This window comes from Somniosus microcephalus, chromosome 31 (genome assembly GCF_052327205.1).
Source record: "Somniosus microcephalus isolate GS21.2 chromosome 31, FLI_Smic_1.0, whole genome shotgun sequence".
Taxonomy (NCBI): Eukaryota; Metazoa; Chordata; class Chondrichthyes; order Squaliformes; family Somniosidae; genus Somniosus; species Somniosus microcephalus.
The window spans coordinates 23,598,288-23,618,680 of NC_141017.1; the positions used below are offsets into that span (position 1 = coordinate 23,598,288).

The window sequence follows — 20,393 nt, forward strand, 5'->3', positions numbered from 1 at the left end:
GCCGTCCTTGCCCGGTCTGGCCTATATGTGACTCCAGACCCACAGCAATGTGGCTGACTCTTAACTGCCCTCTGAACTGGCCTAGCAAGCCACTCGGTTGTACCAAACCGCTACAAAGAAGTATAGTGGACTGCAGTGGTTCAAGGCGGCTCACTCCCACCTTCTCGAGGGCAATTAGGGATGGGCAATAAATGCTGGCCTTGCCAGCTTCGCCCACATCCCGTGAACAAATATTTTTTTTAAATTTGGCCCATCGAGTCTGCGCCGGCTCTTTCGTAGAGCAATCCAGTTAGTCCCACTCCCCTGCTCTTTCCCTGTATCCCTGCAATTTTTTTCTCCCTCAAGTATTTATCCAATTCCCTTGTGAAGGCTACTATTGAATCTGTATCCACCACCCGATTGGGCAGTGCGTTCCAAATCCTTAGTGACCAGGAGCAGGAACCCCTCCCCCCACCCTTGCTGGATTTTATTTTACCTCCCTAAACAAGGGATCAATGAAGTAAACACTAGCCCCCGAAATGCCCCCACACTTGTGTGTGAATAATGAAATAATTCAGTATTATAAAATCCCATGGATCCTGTCTTTCATAAACTTTTAGAAGCATTGCTTCATGGCTCCCTGACGACCCTTTTCTGTTGCTGAGTCACGATATGGTGGGAGAGAAATTATCGTGGATTTTTACATATCGTAGATTGGTGCATAAATTGAAAAGTCTCGATAATGCTATGCCAGCAGCCACATGATGCTGTATCCTTTTCATGTACAACCAGTTGCTGTAGTCCTTCAATTGTGCCCTCTGTTTCCTACATAACTGGAAGGATATGTCTTCCTGTGCGGTTACTGAGGGAGTGCTCCACTGTTGGAGGTGGAACCTTTCAGATGAGGCGTTAAACTGAAGCTCCGCCTGCCGTCTCGGATGGACGTAAAAGATCCTATTGAAGGAAGAGCAGGGGCGTTCTCCCTGGTGTCCTGGCCAATAGTTATCTGTCAGCCAACATCGCTAAGACCGCTTATTTGGTCATTATCACATTGCTGTTTGTGGGAGCTTGCTGTGCGCAAATTGGCTGCCACGTTTCCTACATTACAACAGTGACTCCACTTCAAAAAAGTGCTTCATTGGTTGGGACGTGCTTTGGGACATCCTGAGGTTGTGAAAGGCGCTATACAAATGCAACTTCTACCATACGAACAAACTTGAGAGAAAGAAAGAAGTGCCATTCAGTTATTCAGATGGTAAAGTCCGTGCCCAGTGTGTTACTGAGCTGTTCCGATCAGGGCGGTCCCTGATTTGATCCGTAGTTTCTCCTGAGAAAGGTGACCTCGTCCAGGGCAGCAGTCGGGTGCTACAGTTTACCCCAGTGCCTCGCACTTGTCCAGGGCAGCAGTCGGGTGCTACAGTTTACCCCAGTGCCTCGCACTTGTCCAGGGCAGCAGTCGGGTGCTACAGTTTACCCCAGTGCCTCGCACTTGTCCAGGGCAGCAGTCGGGTGCTACAGTTTACCCCAGTGCCTCGCACTCGTCCAGGGCAGCAGTCAGGTGCTACAGTTTACCCCAGTGCCTCGCACTCGTCCAGGGCAGCAGTCGGGTGCTACAGTTTACCCCAGTGCCTCGCACTCGTCCAGGGCAGCAGTCGGGTGCTACAGTTTACCCCAGTGCCTCGCACTCGTCCAGGGCAGCAGTCGGGTGCTACAGTTTACCCCAGTGCCTCGCACTCGTCCAGGGCAGCAGTCAGGTGCTACAGTTTACCCCAGTGCCTCGCACTCGTCCAGGGCAGCAGTCAGGTGCTACAGTTTACCCCAGTGCCTCGCACTCGTCCAGGGCAGCAGTCGGGTGCTACAGTTTACCCCAGTGCCTCGCACTCGTCCAGGGCAGCAGTCGGGTGCTACAGTTTACCCCAGTGCCTCGCACTCGTGGAGATGAGGAAAAAATCAGCCTGCTCCTAATCGCTTCCCCTGCTGGACAGCGATTTACGCGTGGCCCTCGGTTGAGGACAGCAATGAGCTCGGCTTAGATTCCGCCCCCCCCCCCCCCCCCCCCAACCCTCCCCGATGATAAAATAGCCTGTCAATATTCACGGTCTACACTTGAACTTGGCCACTTGGACAAGGCATTCGAGCACCAGTGGGGCCAAACCCCAACAACAGTTGGCAGGGGCAGAAAGGGTTAAAGAAAAAAAGGAAAAGAAAATTGTTCCCGATATCAAAACTGACCAGATCAGTGTGTTACTACAAGGGAGAGAAGCTAGCATTCAGATTGTGCCACAGGCTGTTATCAGGTAATACTGACATCAGTCGGAGCGAGAGGTCGGAAATGGTGAATGTGATCAATGATTTGGGGGGAAGGAATGATGAATCTTCCCTTTTTATATCGGTACCGGGTCAGTAAATACAGGTCTTTTAAGATGAGCATTTGGACAGACCAGTACTTTAATGCTTCCACATCAGTATAGAAGCTAACATCCTGTTAGATGGATGTAGCCAGGATAGATATTTCCTTCAAGTACCTATCCTGCAAACACACATTCCCGCAGCACTGGATGTAATATACAAGATGTGAACTTGCCACTGTCACATCATCGCCAACCGACTGTAGTGAAGAAAGTATTGTTTTAATCTTCCAGTCAGAAATACAGCCTGTTACATTCACACTCGCTGTCACTGAATTATTTAGACTTTACTGGAGACAAAAGACAACCGTATTTGGGAAAAGCCCATTCAATCACTGCTTACTAATGGTCTTTCGTTGTGTGTCTTTCTACAGACGTGTATGCAGTACTCCAAGCAATACACACACCTCGGGAGCGTGTCCGAGACCACCAAGTGAGTGCAGATAAACCCTTGACTGTCCGCGACTTCCCAAAGTATAAAATCTTTCATCATCCGGAGTGAGTTGCAAACGGGGCAATGCCAGTGAAGTCAGAAATAACTGGTAAAGCACGATCTGTTGTCCAAGTTTCTGCTGGTACCTGACCATTTTGCTCGATCGTGACCATGTGCAGAGTCTTTGATTGTGGCCGGAATTTTCGGGGGTGGTGGGGGGGGGGGGGCGCGGTCAGCAGGTGGGATCGGCGGCGAGTGGGGTGGGAAATGTGATTTTTTTTTGACAGCAGGTTGGGACCCCGTCGCAGCGCGCCTTTCCCGATATCGGGTCTGTCAGCGCTGCGCAGACCCGACGGGCAGCAGCGGGCGACCCAATTAAACTCATTAGCATCTAGTTGACAGATCATTAACCGGCTTTTTTAACTTACCTTTTCACTTTAACATCATGGCCATGGGAACTGTTCGGGGACCACAGCTGTTAACCTGAGGCGGGAGTTCAGTGGCCATTGCTCCAGCTGATTACTTGACAGCTTCAGATGTACAGTAAAAGCTCCCACCTGGCAGATCATCACTTTCCTCAGCCACAAGCTGTTTCTCAAGCCACATCCAGCGCAGATTCTGCAGACTTTCCACTTTCCACTCTCCATCCATTCTTACCTCATTGGAAGAATTCTCACCATTGACAGAATGCTTCTGTCCTCTCTACTTCACCTGCCATCTATTCCATCAACATGGGTGCCCTTTATACTCTTTCACCTTGTCCTCAGAATTCCACCACGATCAGCCCCAACACCAGCAGCACCAGGCACACCAGCAGCAGCAACACCAACCTCTGATGCTGCACAGGGCATCAGCACCTGACCACATTGATGCCCGGGAGGCCAGGGATGGCTTCACCATGGCCAGATTTACTTCATGAGGCTGTACACCCTGGCTGCCACATGATATGCCAATTTGGCACCTCACCACTCCAACACCATAAAGCATCCCTACAATGTCCAAGCCATTCCTTTCACACTCGTCACCATTGCGGGGGTACCGTTCTGTCTCAGCATTCACTGCAACTCACTAAGCCACTTCCAAAGGTGCACACAAATCTGTCCAAGAACAGAAAGTGTTTGAAAATAAAGGTTTCAATGTTTGACAGCACATTAACAGAAACTTTACATGAGTATTGGATAAAACACCCAAGTGGCTACCCTTGTGTGTTGTTGGTTGGTATGATGGCACGACGATGAGGGTGAGTGTGACGGGTGGCTCATGAGATGGGGAAGTGATAATGTAGATAGAGAGGGATGGGTGGACGTGCAAGCTAAGTTGGTGTGAGTAAGGATGTGCAGGAGTAGGGTAGAGAAGGCAGAGTGATGGGGATGTGATAGGCACAGCAGGATGAAGGTGAGAGTGGCCTTGTACTAATGGTTCATGATCTACTGAGATCATTGAAAGGTTGGCGCCACTGCAGCCTGGTCCTCCTGACGACATCCCTGCTTGTGCCCTCCTGTGCAATGTGCAACCAGGCTGCATTGGTCTCCTGGGGAGGTCTCTTCCGCCCATGGGAAGTGAGGAGGACCTCCCTGTGTGCTGTGACTCCCTCCATAAGCATATGGAGGGAATCATGGGAGAACCTGGGTGCAGCCCTGCGCCTCTGTGCAGTGCTTGTCCGTGTTTACAGCTGTAGAACACTGACCACAAATGTTAAAAGAAAGTTGGCCATGGTCCCTTTAAGGAAACCGGCTGATGATGCGTTATGAATGACATCACCAGACCCACTTCCTCTAATTGGCCCGGGAAACGTGCTGGGCGGGGCTTAACAAGCCCCATCAACGGAAAATCATTTTCCAGAGCAGGATGGCGCCAGCAGCGGGGCCGCGACCCGCCACCGACGTCGCCCACCCCGGATCCGCCAAGATAAGGAAAAGCTCGGCCTGTATGTTTGAAGGGGCGGGGTGGGGGTGTGGACAGCACCCCACATTCTGCTCTCCAGTCAACTACTGTTGGACTGAATCCTTGGCGGTCTAGTTTTGATTGTTTCCTTCCCTCTGCCACAGATGCTGAGATTTGCCGTGGTCCCCGCTGTCACCTTAGCTGAGCTCATCCAACCCGACAAAGACTAGGGATGGAAACTGGGTCCGTCCTGATGTGCTGGGTCGGCTTTAGATTGAGCAGCATGTTGATTGAGCCTTTTGACTGACTCCCTACTGTTCTTGTTCGTCTTCCGTCTCAACATTGCAGCTTACTCAGAAAATTAACAAATTTGAAATGAAATCTCAGAGTGCATTTCATCTTTGAGAATTTATAATTTCACGCTTGATTTCTTGAACTGAATACTCCTGGTTTTCAGACAGCACTCCTGGTTTTGGATCATTTTATATTGTTCACCAGAATTTTTTTTCTTTATTCATTCCGGGATGTGGGCGTCAGCATTTATTATCCATCCCTAATTGCCCTCGAAGGTGGTGGTGAGCCGCCTTCTTGAACCGCTGCAGTCCGTGTGGTGAAGGTGCTCCCACAGTGCTGTTAGGGAGGGAGTTCCAGGATTTTGACCCAGCGACGATGAAGGAACGGCGATATATTTCCAAGTCAGGATGGTGTGTGACTTGGAGGGGAACTTGGAGGTGGTGGTGTTCCCATGCGCCTGCTGCCCTTGTCCTTCTAGGTGGAAGAGGTTGCGGGTTTGGGAGGTGCTGCCGAAGAAGCCTTGGCGAGTTGCTGCAGTGCATCTTGTAGATGGTACACACTGCAGCCACGGTACGCCAGTGGTGGAGGGAGTGAATGTTTAAGGTGCTGGATGGGGTGCCAATCAAGCGGGCTGCTTTGTCCTGGATGGTGTCGAGCTTCTCGAGTGTTGTTGGAGCTGCACTCATCCAGGCAAGTGGAGAGTATTCCATCACACTCCTGACTTGTGCCTTGTAGATGGTGGAAAGGCTTTGGGGAGTCAGGAGGTGAGACACTCGCTGTAGAATACCCAGCCTCTGACCTGCTCTTGTTGCCACAGTATTTATGTGGCTGGTCCAGTTAAGTTTCTGGTCAATGCCACAGGCCTTTGGATATGAAGCATTAAGAATGAAATGAATTCAGTAAATGAAGAATCCTTGTGCCTTTTATTTGAGTATTTTATTGAACTGTTAAGCTGCCTTAATGGTTTACTGTTGTTTTCACTGTTGAATGTTGATTCCAAGCAGTGACTGATGTGGTTTTTTTTTTATTCGATTAAAGTTGAGCATATGGTGCTAAGGTTAAAAAACCACTAGGTGCCAGAGATTAGTGTCTAGGACTGAAATACTGGCTCTCTGAAGCCTTGGCAGTACAACCCAAAGTCAGGCAGGAGAGATTTGAATCTGCTTTGATTTAATAACTTAAACAGTCTTATGAATGTGGCGGGGTGGGGGGGGGTCAAATGTCTTTTATAGCGAGTGAGCCATTAAACGGTAGGTTTATATCAAAGATTGAGCTGGTTGGAAAGTTTTTTTCTCATCATTTCATATGTGTGCTTATGTTTAAGATTTGAGAAAATGGCGGACGATTGTAAAAAGAACATTGAGATCCTGAAGCGGGCACATGCCCAGGGCTACCCTCTACCCAAGTACCACCATGAGGAGAGGACCTTCCAAGTGGCAAAGTGAGTAGCAGCTGCAGAGATGTGCAACAGGTTTGGTTCAACGATGGTAATCATTAAGTTCTGCAAACTGTTTGAAAACCCTTTTAGGATGACTATTTCTGAGTGGTGTTAATGTTCGAATTAAGAGCAGGAGTCGGCCACTCGGCTCCTCGAGCCTGCTCCGCCGTTCAATAAGATCATGGCTGATCCGATTAATCCACGTTCCCGCCTACCCCCGATAACCTTTCACCCCCTTGCTCACCAAGAATCTATCTACCTCTGCCTTAAAGATATTCAAAGACTCTGCTTCCACCGCCCTCTGAGGAAGAGAGTTCCAAAGACTCACGACCCTCTGTGGAAAAAATTCTCCTCATCTCTGTCTTAAATGGGCGACCCCTTATTTTTAAACAGTGACCCCTAGTTCTAGATTCTCCCACAAGAGGAAACATCCTCTCCACATCCACCCTGTCCAGACCCCTCAGGATCTTATATGTTTCAATCAAGTCACCTCTTACTCTTCTAAACTCCAGCAGATACAAGCCTAGCCTGTCCAACCTTTCCACATAAGACAACCCGCCCATTCCAGGTATTAGTCGAGTAAACCTTCTCTGAACTGCTTCCAACACATTTACATCCTTCCTTAAATAAGGAGACCAATACTGTACACAGTACTCCAGATGTGGCCTCACCAATGCCCTGTATAACTGAAGCATAACCTCCCTACTTTTGTATTCAATTCCCCTCGCAATAAACATGCAGCACTTAATCTCATATGAAATTACATTTGATGGGGGCTTAACCAGTTTAAAATAAAATAAATAAATGAATCCTACGCCAGCACTCTGGTAAATGATCTAAGGCGACTGACCCGTTGATGCAGTCTGGAGGGCGTCTATTTTGCATGTTGGCTGAGATGTCAAACCGGCGGAGGATGTTAAAGATCAGACAACACTATTCACAGAAGAGCAGGCATTTCTCCCAGTGTCCTGACTAACATTCCTCCCCCACCCCCCAAACCAACGCTACAAAAACCCAGATGCACTAACTGGTCATCCGTCACGCTGCTGTGTGTGGAATCTTGTGCTGGGTTTGCCTACAAAGCAACAGTGACTACACTTCAAAAGTAATTTCTTTGAAGTAAAGGAAACTCTTTTTTTTATCTGGCACCGACGGGACCGGTATGGTGCCGGTTGATCAAAAAGTCCGGATTGCAGAGAGGTATACTTACTAAGGTACGAGAGCCCCGGTTACACGGCCGCAGGTGCAGGAGTCCCGGTTACACGGCCACAGGTGCAGGAGTCCCGGGTGCAGGAGTCCCGGTTACACGGCCACAGATTCAGGAACCCCGGTTACACGGCCACTAATATGAAGTAAAACTTACCTGAACCTACTCCTAAATTTTGCCGGTTAACAGAGATTTCCGGTTATTTAGGTGCCGGTAAATCGAGAGTTTCCTGTACTTTGAATCGTTTCTCGGAGATAGGATCGGGCGCTGTATCAGTGCAAGTCTGCTTTCCCTTAAATCTCCGCCCCCCCCCCCCCGCCCCTGTTGTAAAGGGGGGACTGAGTGGCTCGTTTATACAGTCGAAACAATGTGCTGGAACGTAGCTGGATTTGATACAACTGTGTGTGTGTGTGTGTAAAATCTTTGCATTTAAAAACACATGTATGGTGATACGGTAGTACTACAAAGGCAGTACGCTGACTAGTTTTGTTGTATTATACATAAAACTGTTAACCAGGCTCTATGTAAATGCAACTGTTATCCGGAGAGAAACCGCTCAAAGTTCTTGGTGCTGTGCGTTACTTTCTGGAGTGCAGTGGCTGTTACGGGCAGCCATTCCGCGCACACAACATCCCGCAATCAGATGGTTAATCTGGTTTTTTTGGTATTGGTGATTGAGGTGGGAATGTGGACTCCCTGTCCCAGTTCAAATGGTGTCGTGGGATCTTCAGCCTCTCCCTGAACATCCTGGAAGAGGCAGCTGGGACCTCGGTTTAATATTTTTTTGAACGGCAGCACCTCCAGCAATGCAACACCTCCCACACTGGAGTGTCCGGTGTAATTCCACAGTCGGGCCCCGAGGTGGGGTTTGAGCCCTCGACCTTCGGACCCAGCGGTCAGAAACCTGCCGTCGAGCTGTGCTGATTAATGCGCTAGCAAATGTTTCGACGTCTTATTTTTTTTGTGCTTTGTTTCAGGATATTTCCCCACCTCACAAACAGCGACATGATCCTTTATATCGTCAAGGGAATCAACCTGCCGCCTCCTTCAGGTAGTGAAATACGCTGACAATTTCCCGACTTGCTTTTAGATGTAGGGGGCCCCATGCTGGGCCACGACAGTGAGAAGCCTCCCCAAATGCGAAGCAGCTGGCACTTGCCTTGGCTGTTGGCCCTGCACAGGCAGGCATCGAATGGGAGGCCAGCAGCAGAGGTTGTTTCGATTACACCCGTGCCTGTTTTATTCAGTTCAGTACAACTGTTTTCCCCTCCCAGCCAGTATACCTTCTTACAAACGAGGCCTGCGCACACTGCTGCTTGCGGAGCTTGTAAGGTGGTGAGCATCTGCTCCGATTCCTGCGATGCACGCTGATTTAGAAACATAGAAGATAGGAGCAGGAGTAGGCCATTCGGCCCCTCGAGCCTGCTCCGCCATTCAATGTGATCATGGCTGATCATCCAAATTCAGTACCCTGTCCCTGCCTTCTCCCCATATCCCTTGATCCCTTTAGCCTTAAGAAATATATCTTAACTCCTTCTTGAATATATTTAATGAATTGGCCTCAACTGCCTTCTGTGGTAGAGAATTCCACAGGTTCACCACTCTCTGGGTGAAGAAATTTCTCCTCATTTCAGTCCTAAATGGCTTACCCCTTATCCTTAGACTGTGACCCCTGGTTCTGGACTCCCCGACCATCGGGAACATCCTTCCTGCATCTAGTCTGTCCAGTCCTGTCAGAATTTTATAAGTTTCAATGAGATCCCCTCTCATTCTTCTAAACTCCAGTGAGTATAAGCCCAATCGACCCAATCTCTCCTCATACGTCATTCCTGCCATCCCAGGTATCAGCCTGGTGATTTTCACGCAGTGGGTGAGCTGCCAGTCTCCGGCTAGTGCCACTGCCTCTTAGCTGACTGGATATGGGGGCATCGTTCCCTCTAAGCTGCACGACCACTTAGCTGTCTGTGCAGCCCGGGACCGGCTTGTTAAATGTGAAATTTTGCGCATGCACATAACTTTGAATGGGCCGCACAGCCCGTTAAAGGGGCCATGTACCCAAAAGAAAAATTGGGAGGTCGGGGGTGGGGGGGGGGGGGGTACGTACATCGTAAGGGGGATAATTACTTTTTTGAAGAGAATAAAATCTGTGTTGCCATGCTGAACGCCAGCTGTGTAAATAATGACCTCTTAATATTCTGTTCAGGTGTCGCACCGAATGATCTTGATGCCTTTGTCAAGTTTGAGTTTGCTTTCCCAAACTCGGTAAGTGCAACGTTTCACGGGCTGATGCACGCTTGGTTCAGCCAGCTGGGAATTCAGGTGAAGGGCATTTGGGTAATCATTTAATCGGACAGAATCAGCATGGTTTTATGAAGGGGAAGTCATGTTTGACAAATTTGCTCGAATTCTTTGAGGACGTAACAAACAGGGTGGATAAAGGGGAACCAGTGGATATGGTGTATTTGGACTTCCAAAAGGCATTTGACAAGGTGCCGCACAAAAGATTACTGCACAAGATAAAAAAATCACGGGATTGGGGGCAATATACTGGCATGGGTGGAAGATTGGCTATCTAACAGAAAACAGAGAGTTGGGATAAATGGTTCATTCTCGGGTTGGCAATCAGTGACTAGTGGTGTTCCGCAGGGGTCAGTGCTGGGACCCCAACTCTTTACAATCTATATCAACGATTTGGAGGAGGGGACCAAGTGCAACATATCCAAGTTTGCCGACGATACAAAGATGGGAGGGAAAGCAGTGAGTGAGGAGGACATAAAAAACCTGCAAAAGGACATAGACAGGCAGAAGTGAGTGGGCAGAAATTTGGCAGATGGAACATAATGTTGGAAAGTGTGAGGTTATGCACTTTGGCAGAAAAAATCAAAGAGCAAGTTGTTATCTAAATGGAGAGAAACTGCAAAGTGCTACAGTACAAAGGGATCTGGGGGTCCTGGTGCATGAAACACAGAAGGTTAGTATGCAGGTGCAGTAGGTGATCAGGAAGGCCGATGGAATCTTGGCTTTTATTGCAAGGGGGATGGAGTATAAAAGCAGGGAAGTCTTGCTTCAGTTATACAGGGTATTGGTGAGGCCACACCTGGAATACTGCGTGCAGCTTTGGTTTCCATATTTAAGAAAAGATATACTTGCTCTCGAGGCAGTTCAGAGAAGGTTCACACGGTTGATTCCGGAGATGAGGGGGTTGACTTATGAGGAAAGGTTGAGTAGGTTGGGACTCTACTCATTGGAATTCAGAAGAATGAGAGGCGATCTTATCGAAACATATAAGATTGTGAGGGGGCTTGATCGGGTGGATGCAGGGAGGATGTTTCTACTGATGGGTGAGACTAGAAGTAGGGGGCATAATCTTAGAATAAGGGGCTGCCCTTTCAAAACTGAGATGAGGAGAAACTTCTTCACTCAGGGTAGTAAATCTATGGAATTTGCTACCTCAGAAAGCTGTGGAAGCTGTGACATTAAATAAATTTAAAACGGAGATAGACAGTTTCCTAGCTGATAAGGGAATTAGGGGTTACGGGGAGCGGGCAGGGAAGTGGACGTGAGTCTAGATTCGGATCAGCCATGATCCTATTGAATGGTGGAGCAGGCCCGAGGGGCCGTATGGCCTACTCCTGCTCCTACTACTTATGTTCTTATAAGGGCCAAAGCCCAGGGTGCAGGACACCATCCACACTGAAAAGAATAGGACAGCAGACAAGGGAACTCTGGAGCCAGTGATGAGCTAGCTTTGATTTAGAAGACTGCATAATTTTGGTGGGAGGGAAGCTGGAGGGAACATAAGACATAGGAGCAGGAGTCGGCCATTCGGCCCCTCGAGCCTGCTCCGCCATTCAATAAGATCATGGCTGATCTGATCTTGGCCTCAACTCCACTTCCCTGCCCGCTCCCCATAACCCTCGACTCCCTTATCATTCAAAAATCTGTCTATCGCCACCTTGAATATATTCAATGACCCAGCCTCCACAGCTCTCTGGGGAAGAGAATTCCCAAGATTCACGACCCTCTGAGAAGAAATTCCTCCTCATTTCCGATTTAAAAGGGTGCCCCCTTATTCTGAAACTATGCCCCCTAGTTCTAGATTCCCCCACGAGGGGAAACATCCTCTCCGCATCGACCCTGTCAAACCCCCTCAGAATCTTATGTTTCAATAAGATCCACTCTCTTGTAAGGAGTTTCACAGTTTTTATGCCCTGGAAAAGTGAGTTCCAGCCAGAAGCATATTGTTCAGTTATAAAGTGTTGTGAAAAGACCATCCCATGAAGTGTTTTACGGCCTTTATTTCACTGAAGTACATGGCTTGTGGCTTCTTCTCTTCTTAGGCGGAACCGAGGATGACTTGCTTCCACTTTAAAAATGAGTTCGCAGGTGACTGATGAGTCCAATGCGGGACCTACAGTCTCTGTCACAGGCGGGGCAGACGGTGGTTGAAGGGGCGGGCGGGTGGGGTGCTTGGGTTGACGTAGAGATGTAATGCGTCAGGTTCCATTGAATGTTGGACCGTGTGCGGTTCGCTGGTCACCTTGGAGAGCTCCACATGGAGGAGAGAGGATAGAGAGCACCAGTGGGAATAATGATGAACAGAGGACTTTGAAAGTTGGAGAGAGTCTCGAGGAGAGAAGTGGCACAGACCCCTGTGCTCGCTGACCTACATTGGCTCCCAGTCCGGCAGCGCCTCGATTTGAAAATTCTCATCCTTGTTTTCAAATCCCCCAACCCATGGCCTCGCCTCTCCCTATTTCTGTAACCTGCTCCAGCCCTACAACCCTCCGAGATCTCAGCGCTCCTCCAATTCCGGCCTCTTGTGCCTCTCCGATTTTCATCGCTCCACCATTGGCGGCCGTGCTTTCAGCTGCCTAGGTCCTAAGCTCTGGAATTCCCTCCCTAAACCTCTCCGCCTCTCTCCTTTTAAGTCGATCCTTAAAACCAACTTCTTTGACCAACTTCATGTCCTAATATCACTGTGGCTCAGCAACAAATTTTGCCTGACTTACCCTCCTGTGAAGTGTCTTGGGATGTTTTATACCTTTAAAAGTGCTGTATAAATGTAAGTTGTTACTGTCTTAAATCTAATCCTAATTCAGCTGTTGTTTAGTGGATGCTTTAGCCTTTTTGGATTATTTGTCACGTAATGATCATTTGGGTTCTATAAGAACCATCAGCCCTCGCCACAATTTCAATGCTCATTGGTTCACGCCCTTGTTTGTTTAAGACCTGCTGCAGTTATAGTGCACGTTCTGTTTTGTTCCAACAGGAAGAAGCACAGAGAGACAAAACCAACGTGGTGAAAAATACCAACGGTCCAGGTATGTGGGGCAGAATGGCTGCCATGTGAACTAGCAAACCTGCCACTACCTTACTTGTGGTGGTGATGGTGGTGTGGTCAGTTTGCAGTGGTCAGCATTGACCACACGGTGTCAGCCAGTGGCTCAGTGGGCAACACTCTCTCCCCATGAGTCAGAAGGTTGTGGGTTCAAGTCCCACTCCAGGTACTTGAGCACGCAATCCAGGCTGACACTCCTAGTGCAGTGCTGAGGGAGTGCCGCACTGTCGGAGGTGCCATTTTTCGGATGAGACGTTAAACCCAGGCCCCCGTCTGCTCTCTCAAGTGGGCGTAAAAGATCCCATAGCACTATTTCAAAGAAGAGGAGGGGAGTTCTCCCCGGTGTCCTGGGCCAATATTTCTCCCTCAACCACCATAACAAAAACAGATTATCTGGTCGTTTTCACATTGCTGTTTGTGGGAGCTTGCTGTGTGCAAAAATTGGCTGCCGCGTTTCCCACATTACAACAGTGACTACACTCCAAAAGTGCTTCATTGGCTGTAAAGCGCTTTGGGACGTCCCGAGGTTGTGAAAGGCGCTATAGAAATGCAAGCTTTTCTTTTCAGTCGGATTGTTGGGTGGGGGGGAGGGAAGGAATTTCACCCGGTTTTCAGCTGCCGCTGTAGTTGGAGGCGGAGGTAGGCCGAGCAGCTGGATTTGGTGACCAGGAGTGGAGCGAGCAAGGAGCTGTGATACCGAAAAAGGCTGCAGTGCTTTATAACAACAAGGGCAGCGGGGACAATGGCAGCGCTTAACACAACAGCCTGCTTCAGTGAGTATTTTACTGAGGAATGGTGATTCATTAAGTGGGCCCTAACTATAATAATCGCACCTTTTTTGTGTTTTTTTTGTCTACCAGAATTTAAAGAGCAGTTCAAGCTGAACATCAACCGGGGACATCGAGCATTCAAACGGGTGGTACAGACCAAAGGAATTAAGTTTGAGATACTTCATAAAGGGTATGAATTTGTTGTTTTTTATGCTCTACTAAAGAGAGGCTCTGAACTGCACTCTGTTAGTGAACCTTCTCCAGCCAAGGAAGCGAACACAGCAGCCATATGGTGGTCTGGTGATGTTCTGAAACCAGCCACAAGGAGGCGCCTGAGTGCAGCAGCTGTGATGCAATGGCCCAATATAGTTTGACATATCTCTGTCTATCGAGTGGAGTGGACTGGGGTGTGGATAAAAAAATAAGTGAAAATGTAATGGGGGCTGAGGTTATGATCTGAACCTGTTGAACTCGATATTGAGTCCGGAAGGCTGTAAAGTGCCTAATCGGAAGCTGAGGTGCTGTTCCTCGAAATAAAGTGTTTCTCTGTTTCTACTCTGTCGAATTCTTTTGTCACTTTAAACACCTCGATTAGGTCACCCCCTCAACCGTCAAAGAATCAAAAGACTGCAAGCCAAGTTAATGCAACCAATCCGCATAACTTAACCCTTTAACCCCGGTATCATTCTGGTGAATCTGCGCTGCACCCCCTCCAAGGCCAGTACAGGAAACTTTCTGGTATCCGGCACTGACGGGACCGAGCTTCTGAGCTCCGTCAGAAGCAACAAACCCTGTTGCTTAGCAACAGCTTCTAAACAGTCGGCGCAGCTTGCAAGCGTCTCTGTAGCTAAGCAACAGCTTCAGCTAGACGCTTGCAGAGCCTGACTGGAGAAAAAAAGCGACGAAAAGTAAAAAAACTTAACTGCACCGACTCCTGAATTTTGCCGGTGGATAGAGCTTTCCAGACATTTAACCTCCGGTTAAACGAAAGTTTCCTGTATATCCTTCCTGAGGTGCGGGGCCCAAACTGAACGTAGTGCTCCAGGAGGGGTCTGACTAAGATGCTACAGTTGTAGCATAACTTCCTCCCGTGTTATTCCAACTGCCTTGAGATAAACGTTCCATTACCCTCTTTGATTTGTTTTTGTGCTAGCTTTTAGTGATTCATGTTCCTAAACACCCAAATCTCTTTGCTCCTCCACAATTCCTAGTCTCTTGCCTTTAAGAAATTATTCCGATTTAACTTTCTTAGACCCATAGTGGATGATCTCGCTTTTCCCCCCACATTGAAGTCCATCATAAGAACATAAGAAATAGGAGCAGGAGTCGGCCATTCGGCCCTTCGAGCCTGCTCCGCCATTCAGTGAGATCATGGCTGATCTTCTGCCTCACCTCCATTCACCGGCCCTATCGCCATATCCCTTGATGCCCTTACTAGTCAGAAATCTATTGACTTCTGTTTTGAATATACCCAATGACTGATTCTCCACAGCCCTCTGGGGTAGAGAATTCCAAAGATTCACCACCCTCTGTGTGAAGAAATTTCACTGTCAGTTTTGCCCACTTAGTTAATCTGTCGATGTCCCTTTGTAACTCCATCACTCGTCTTCACGACTTACTGTGCCTCCTAACTTAACGTTATTTGAAAACTTGGGTAGACAACTCAATTCCTTCATTCAAGTCATTGATTTATATACAGGTTGAACCCCGGTAATCCGGCACCTGACGGTCCGGCACCTTCAGTGGTCCGGCACGAATTGAAACCGGCGGTCATTAGTTTGCGGAGCAGCCGCTCGGCGGCGCCACCGTTTCCCGCGATATAAACAAACATAATATTGTACCTAATATTGTTATTTTAGGTGTTGAAAAGCTGAGGTCCTAGTGCAGATCCCTGGGGAACATCACTTGTCACTCCCTGCCAATCGCTTTATCCCTACACTCTGTCTCCTACATCCCAACCAGTGTGGTAACTCCATTCTGGGTTACCAGCCAGAGCCAAGTCGCTAGGCCGTGAAGCCCAAGTCGCTCAGTCAACCCCAACTCCCCATACTGACGGAGATTACCCGAGAGCTACAGCTTCCAGTAACTGCGTGTGCTGTTACTGCGCTTGTAGTAGGGAAACCAATCGTGTTCCTTTCTACCTTAACAGGGGCCTTTTCAAGACTGACCGGGTTGTGGGAACCGCTCAGCTCAAGCTGGATAAACTTGAGTCGCAGTGTGAGCTTCGGGAAATCCTGGAGGTGAGTTTTCAAAACTTTGATGGCGGGCTGTACCAGCAAAGAAAAAAACCCAAGAGACTCTGTTTAACGTATCGATTGATCCCTGCGGTTTTGAGCACAGAAAACTCTGGGAGAAGGTTTTAAGATTCGAAAGAGCTAAACTGAGCCCCACTAAATCGTTTGACACGATTGCAAACTCTGTAACCAGGGGAGGTGAACAGACAGTTTAGGTTTAGTTATATTCACACATTCGCCACCCTTCGTGTGAACAGACTGTGAAGACAGTAGTGCCAGTAAATTCAAGAGAGAAATCGATTGTCTTTTAGTGAAAGAGCTGGTCGAGGGCTATGAGAAAGAGAGACACCATATGGTATGTTTCGGACCAGCCAGAGAGCCCTCCATTCTGGTCGATTCCTAAGTTTCTCAGTTGATGACCATTGATTTTCATTACTCCCTGCTATCATTATCGTTGTAACTGTTGGCCCTGCTTTGCTTCGTCCCACTCCTATCTGTCCCAATCCAGCGCATCTCTTCCCACTCCCACACCTTGTCTGTGCCCCAGGTCCCATCCTTGGCCTCCTTCTTGACTTGCTGCTGCTTCTGAGTCAGAAGGTTGTGGGTTCATGTCCCACTCTAGAGACTTGAGCACAAAAATCGAGGCTGACACTTCCAGTGCCAGTACTGAGGGAGCGCTGCATTGTCGGAGGTGCCGTCTTTCAGATGAGACGTTAAACCGAGGCCCCGTCTGCCCCCTCAGGTGGACGTAGAAGATCCCATGGCACTATTTCGAAGAAGAGCAGGGGAGTTCTCCCCGGTGTCCTGGCCAATATTTATCCCTCAATCAACATCACTTTTATAAAAATAAAAATAAAATAGATTATTTGGTCATTATCACATTGCTGTTTGTGGGAGCTTGCTGTGGGCAAATTAACTGCCGTGTTTCCTATATTACAACAGTGACTACACTTCAAAAAAAAAAGTACTTCATTGGCTGTAAAGCGCTTTGGGATGTCCGGTGGTCATGAAAGGCGCTATAGAAATGCAAGTCTTTTTTGTTTGGAAACATCAGTTGTAATGATGAGAGCCGCGCTCACGTGTACACTGACGGCACCCAGCTGTGGCTCTTCATCACTGCCCTGGGCTCCACAAGCAGCACTCTACTGACCTTTATTCAACAGTTAAGGAAGATCAACGAGTATTTTCTAAATGGCGAGAAGCTGGGAACTGTGGAGGAGCAGAGAGACTTAGGAGGCCAGGTACAGAAATCACTAAAAGCTAGTGGGCAGGTACAAAAAATAGTTAAAAAGGCTGCTGGAATGTTGGCCTTTATCTCAAGAGCTGGAATACAATGGGATGGGAGTTATGTTACAGCTGGACAGAGCTCTGGTTGGACCCCATCTGGAGTACTCGTTCAGTACACCTGGAATACTGCGTGCAGTTTTGGTTTCCATATTTAAGAAAAGATATACTTGCTCTCGAAGCAGTTCAGAGAAGGTTCACTCGGTTGATTCCGGAGATGAGGGGGTTGACTTAGGAAAGGTTGAGTAGGTTGGGCCTCTACTCATTGGAATTTAGAAGAATGAGAGGCGATCTTATCAAAACATATAAGATTGTGAGGGGGCTTGATCGGGTGGATGCGGTGAGGATGTTTCCACTGATGGGTGAGACTAGAACTAGGGGGCATAATCTTAGAATAAGGGGCTGCCCTTTCAAAACTGAGATGAGGAGAAACTTCTTCACTCAGGGTAGTAAATCTATGGAATTTGCTACCCCAGAGAGCTGTGGAAGCTGCGACACTAAATAAATTTAAAACGGAGATCGACAGTTTCCTAGCTGATAAGGGAATTAAGGGTTATGGGGAGCGGGCAGGGAAGTGGACGTGAGTCTAGGTTCAGATCAGCCATGATCCTATTGAATGGCGGAGCAGGCCCGAGGGGCCGTATGGCCTACTCCTGCTCCTACTTCTTATGTTCAGTTCTGGGCATCGCACCTCAGGAAGGATAGATTGGCCCTGTAGGAGGTGCAACACATTCACCAGAATGATGCAGGGTCTAAAAGGGTTAACTTATGAGGACAGGTTGCATAGACTAGGTTTGTATTCCCTTGAGTATAGAATATTAAGGGGTGATCTAATCGAGGTGTGTAAGATGATTAAGGATGATTTAAGGATGTGAGCGGGTAGATGGAGAGAAACTTATTTCCTCTGGTGGGGGGAGTCCAGAACAAGGGAGCATATCCTTAAAGTTGGAGCTAGGCCGCTCAAGGGGTGATGTCAGGAAGCACTTCTTCACACAAAGGGTAGTGGAAATCTACAATCATCTTCCCCCAAAAAGCTGTTGAGGCTGGAGGTCAATTGAAAATTTCAAAACTGAGATTGAAAGCTTTTTGTTAGGCGAGGGTATTCGGAGTTACAGATAGGTGGAGTGGAGATACAGATCAGCCACGAGCTGATTTAATGGCAGAACAGGCTCGAAGGGCTGAAAGGCCTCCTCCTGTTCCTATCAGTTCCTGGCTGGGCAAGGACAGTCTTCAAGGCATGACTGAAGCCCCCCTCTTTGGGTGAGACGGTAGGGTGGGGCTATAGAATTGCTGTTAGACCTGACACCCTTTCCATTGAAATACTGGCTACTACTAATGGACTATTTTTAAGAAGACGTCGACAACGAAGTCCAACACCGCTTTGTGTGCCAGCGCAGCCTTCGGTCGCCTGAGGAAGAGAGTGTTTGAAGACCAGGACCTCAAACCCGGCACTAAGCTCATGGTTTACAGAGCAGCAGTGATACCCGCCCTGCTGTATGCCTCAGCGACATGGACCATGTACAGCAGGCACCTCAAAGCACTGGAGAGGTACCACCAACGCTGCCTCTGCAAGATCCTGCAAATCCATTGGCAGGATAGACACTCCAACATCCGTGTTCTTGCTCAGGCCAACATCCCCAGCATCGAAGCTTTGACCACGCTCGATCAGCTCCGATGGACGGGTCACATTGTCCGCATGCCCGATACGAGACTCCCAAAACAAGCGCTCTACTCGGAGCTCCGACACGGCAAGAGAGCCCCAGGTGGGCAGAGGAAACGCTTCAAGGACACCCTCAAAGTATCCTTGAAAAAGTGTAACATCCCCACTACCGACACCTGGGAATCCCTGGCCCAAGACCGCACAAAGTGGAGGAGAAGCATCCGGGAAGGCGCCGAACACCTCGAGTCTCTTCGCCGGGAGCAAGCGGAAGCCAAGCGCAGGCAGCGCAAGGCACGCACGTCAACCCAAGCACCCCACCCACCCACCCCTTCAACCACCGTCTGCCCCCGCCTGTGACAGAGACTGTAGGTCCCGCATTGGACTCATCAGTCACCTGAGAACTTTTTAATGTGGAAGCAAGTCATCCTCGGATCCGAGAGACGGCCTAAGAAGAAGGGAAGATTTAAGAAGGGGCAGAAAATGCTGAACAGCGTACCAATAATGTAGCAAACTGGCAGAGCGGCACTGATTCTAGCCGTCTGCTGCTGCCGAGCTTTCCTTTTCCTTGCCCTGTTGGCTGGGACAGCCAGGCTTGTGCCTTGTATTCATTCCTCTCCGTCTTAGCTGTTAATCCCACAAGTTCCTGGATGCGATCAATGGAATTCACTGTTCAAACAGAGATATTTAAAACCATCAATGCAAATAAACAAGAGGAAAGAATGTTAATCAGGCCAGTTTTCAGCAGGGCCGCAAGGAGCTGATGCTCGAGCAGGAGGGAACGGGCACTTAAAAAAAAAAAAAGACTTGCATTTATATATTTCACAACCACCGGACGTCCCAAAGTGCTTTACAGCCAATGAAGTACTTTTATTTTTGTAGCGTAGTCACTGTTGTAATGTAGGAAAACGCAGCAGCCAATTTGCGCAAAGCACGCTCCCACAAACAGCAATGTGATGATGACCAGATAATCTGCTTTTTTTAGTGATGTTGATTTGAGGGCTGAATATCGGCCAGGACACCGGGGAGAACTCCCCTGCTCTTCTTCGAAACAGTGCCATAGGATCTTTTACGTCCACCTGAGGGGGCAGACGGGGCCTCGGTTTAACCTCCCATCCGAAAGCCCTGATCCACAGCAGAACTACAAGAAGACTTAACCGTGTTTGCTAAAAATATCAGTGCTGACAGACATCAAAATAGCCCCAGTTAAACTACTTATGGTGGCCTGGCAAGTGTGTGAGGCTTTCAGTGAAAGTCATGATTCTATTTTTTTTCCCTCTGTATCCATCATCCTTTTTGATGGTTGTTTTCTTTGCTCGGCATGAGAACCTTGCTATTGGCGATTGTCCATCCTGTCGTAGCCAGTCTCCTTGGTTTCCCTCCTGTCGGTCTGGGATGTTGCAGGGTATAATCGGTTGCTGCTTTTCATTCATGTAGTTAGTTTGAAACTTTTTTTTTTTTTAA

General features: G+C 48.4%; 1 protein-coding gene across 2 annotated transcripts in view; it reads left to right on the plus strand.

The window, feature by feature from the left end:
- Positions 1–20,393, plus strand: part of LOC147097643 (coiled-coil and C2 domain-containing protein 1A-like) — a 140,447-nt gene that overhangs the window by 56,238 nt on the left and 63,816 nt on the right. For both annotated transcript variants that reach the window (XR_015074320.1, XM_085971629.1), the window contains exons 16-22: positions 2,762–2,820; positions 6,323–6,439; positions 8,621–8,694; positions 9,847–9,905; positions 12,916–12,967; positions 13,845–13,944; positions 15,904–15,994. Coding sequence is in view for 1 of the 2 variants with exons in the window: in XM_085971629.1 (XP_085827755.1) it covers positions 2,762–2,820; positions 6,323–6,439; positions 8,621–8,694; positions 9,847–9,905; positions 12,916–12,967; positions 13,845–13,944; positions 15,904–15,994 (552 nt within the window). In the remaining variant the exon portion in view is untranslated. The remainder of the gene's footprint in view (positions 1–2,761; positions 2,821–6,322; positions 6,440–8,620; positions 8,695–9,846; positions 9,906–12,915; positions 12,968–13,844; positions 13,945–15,903; positions 15,995–20,393) is intronic.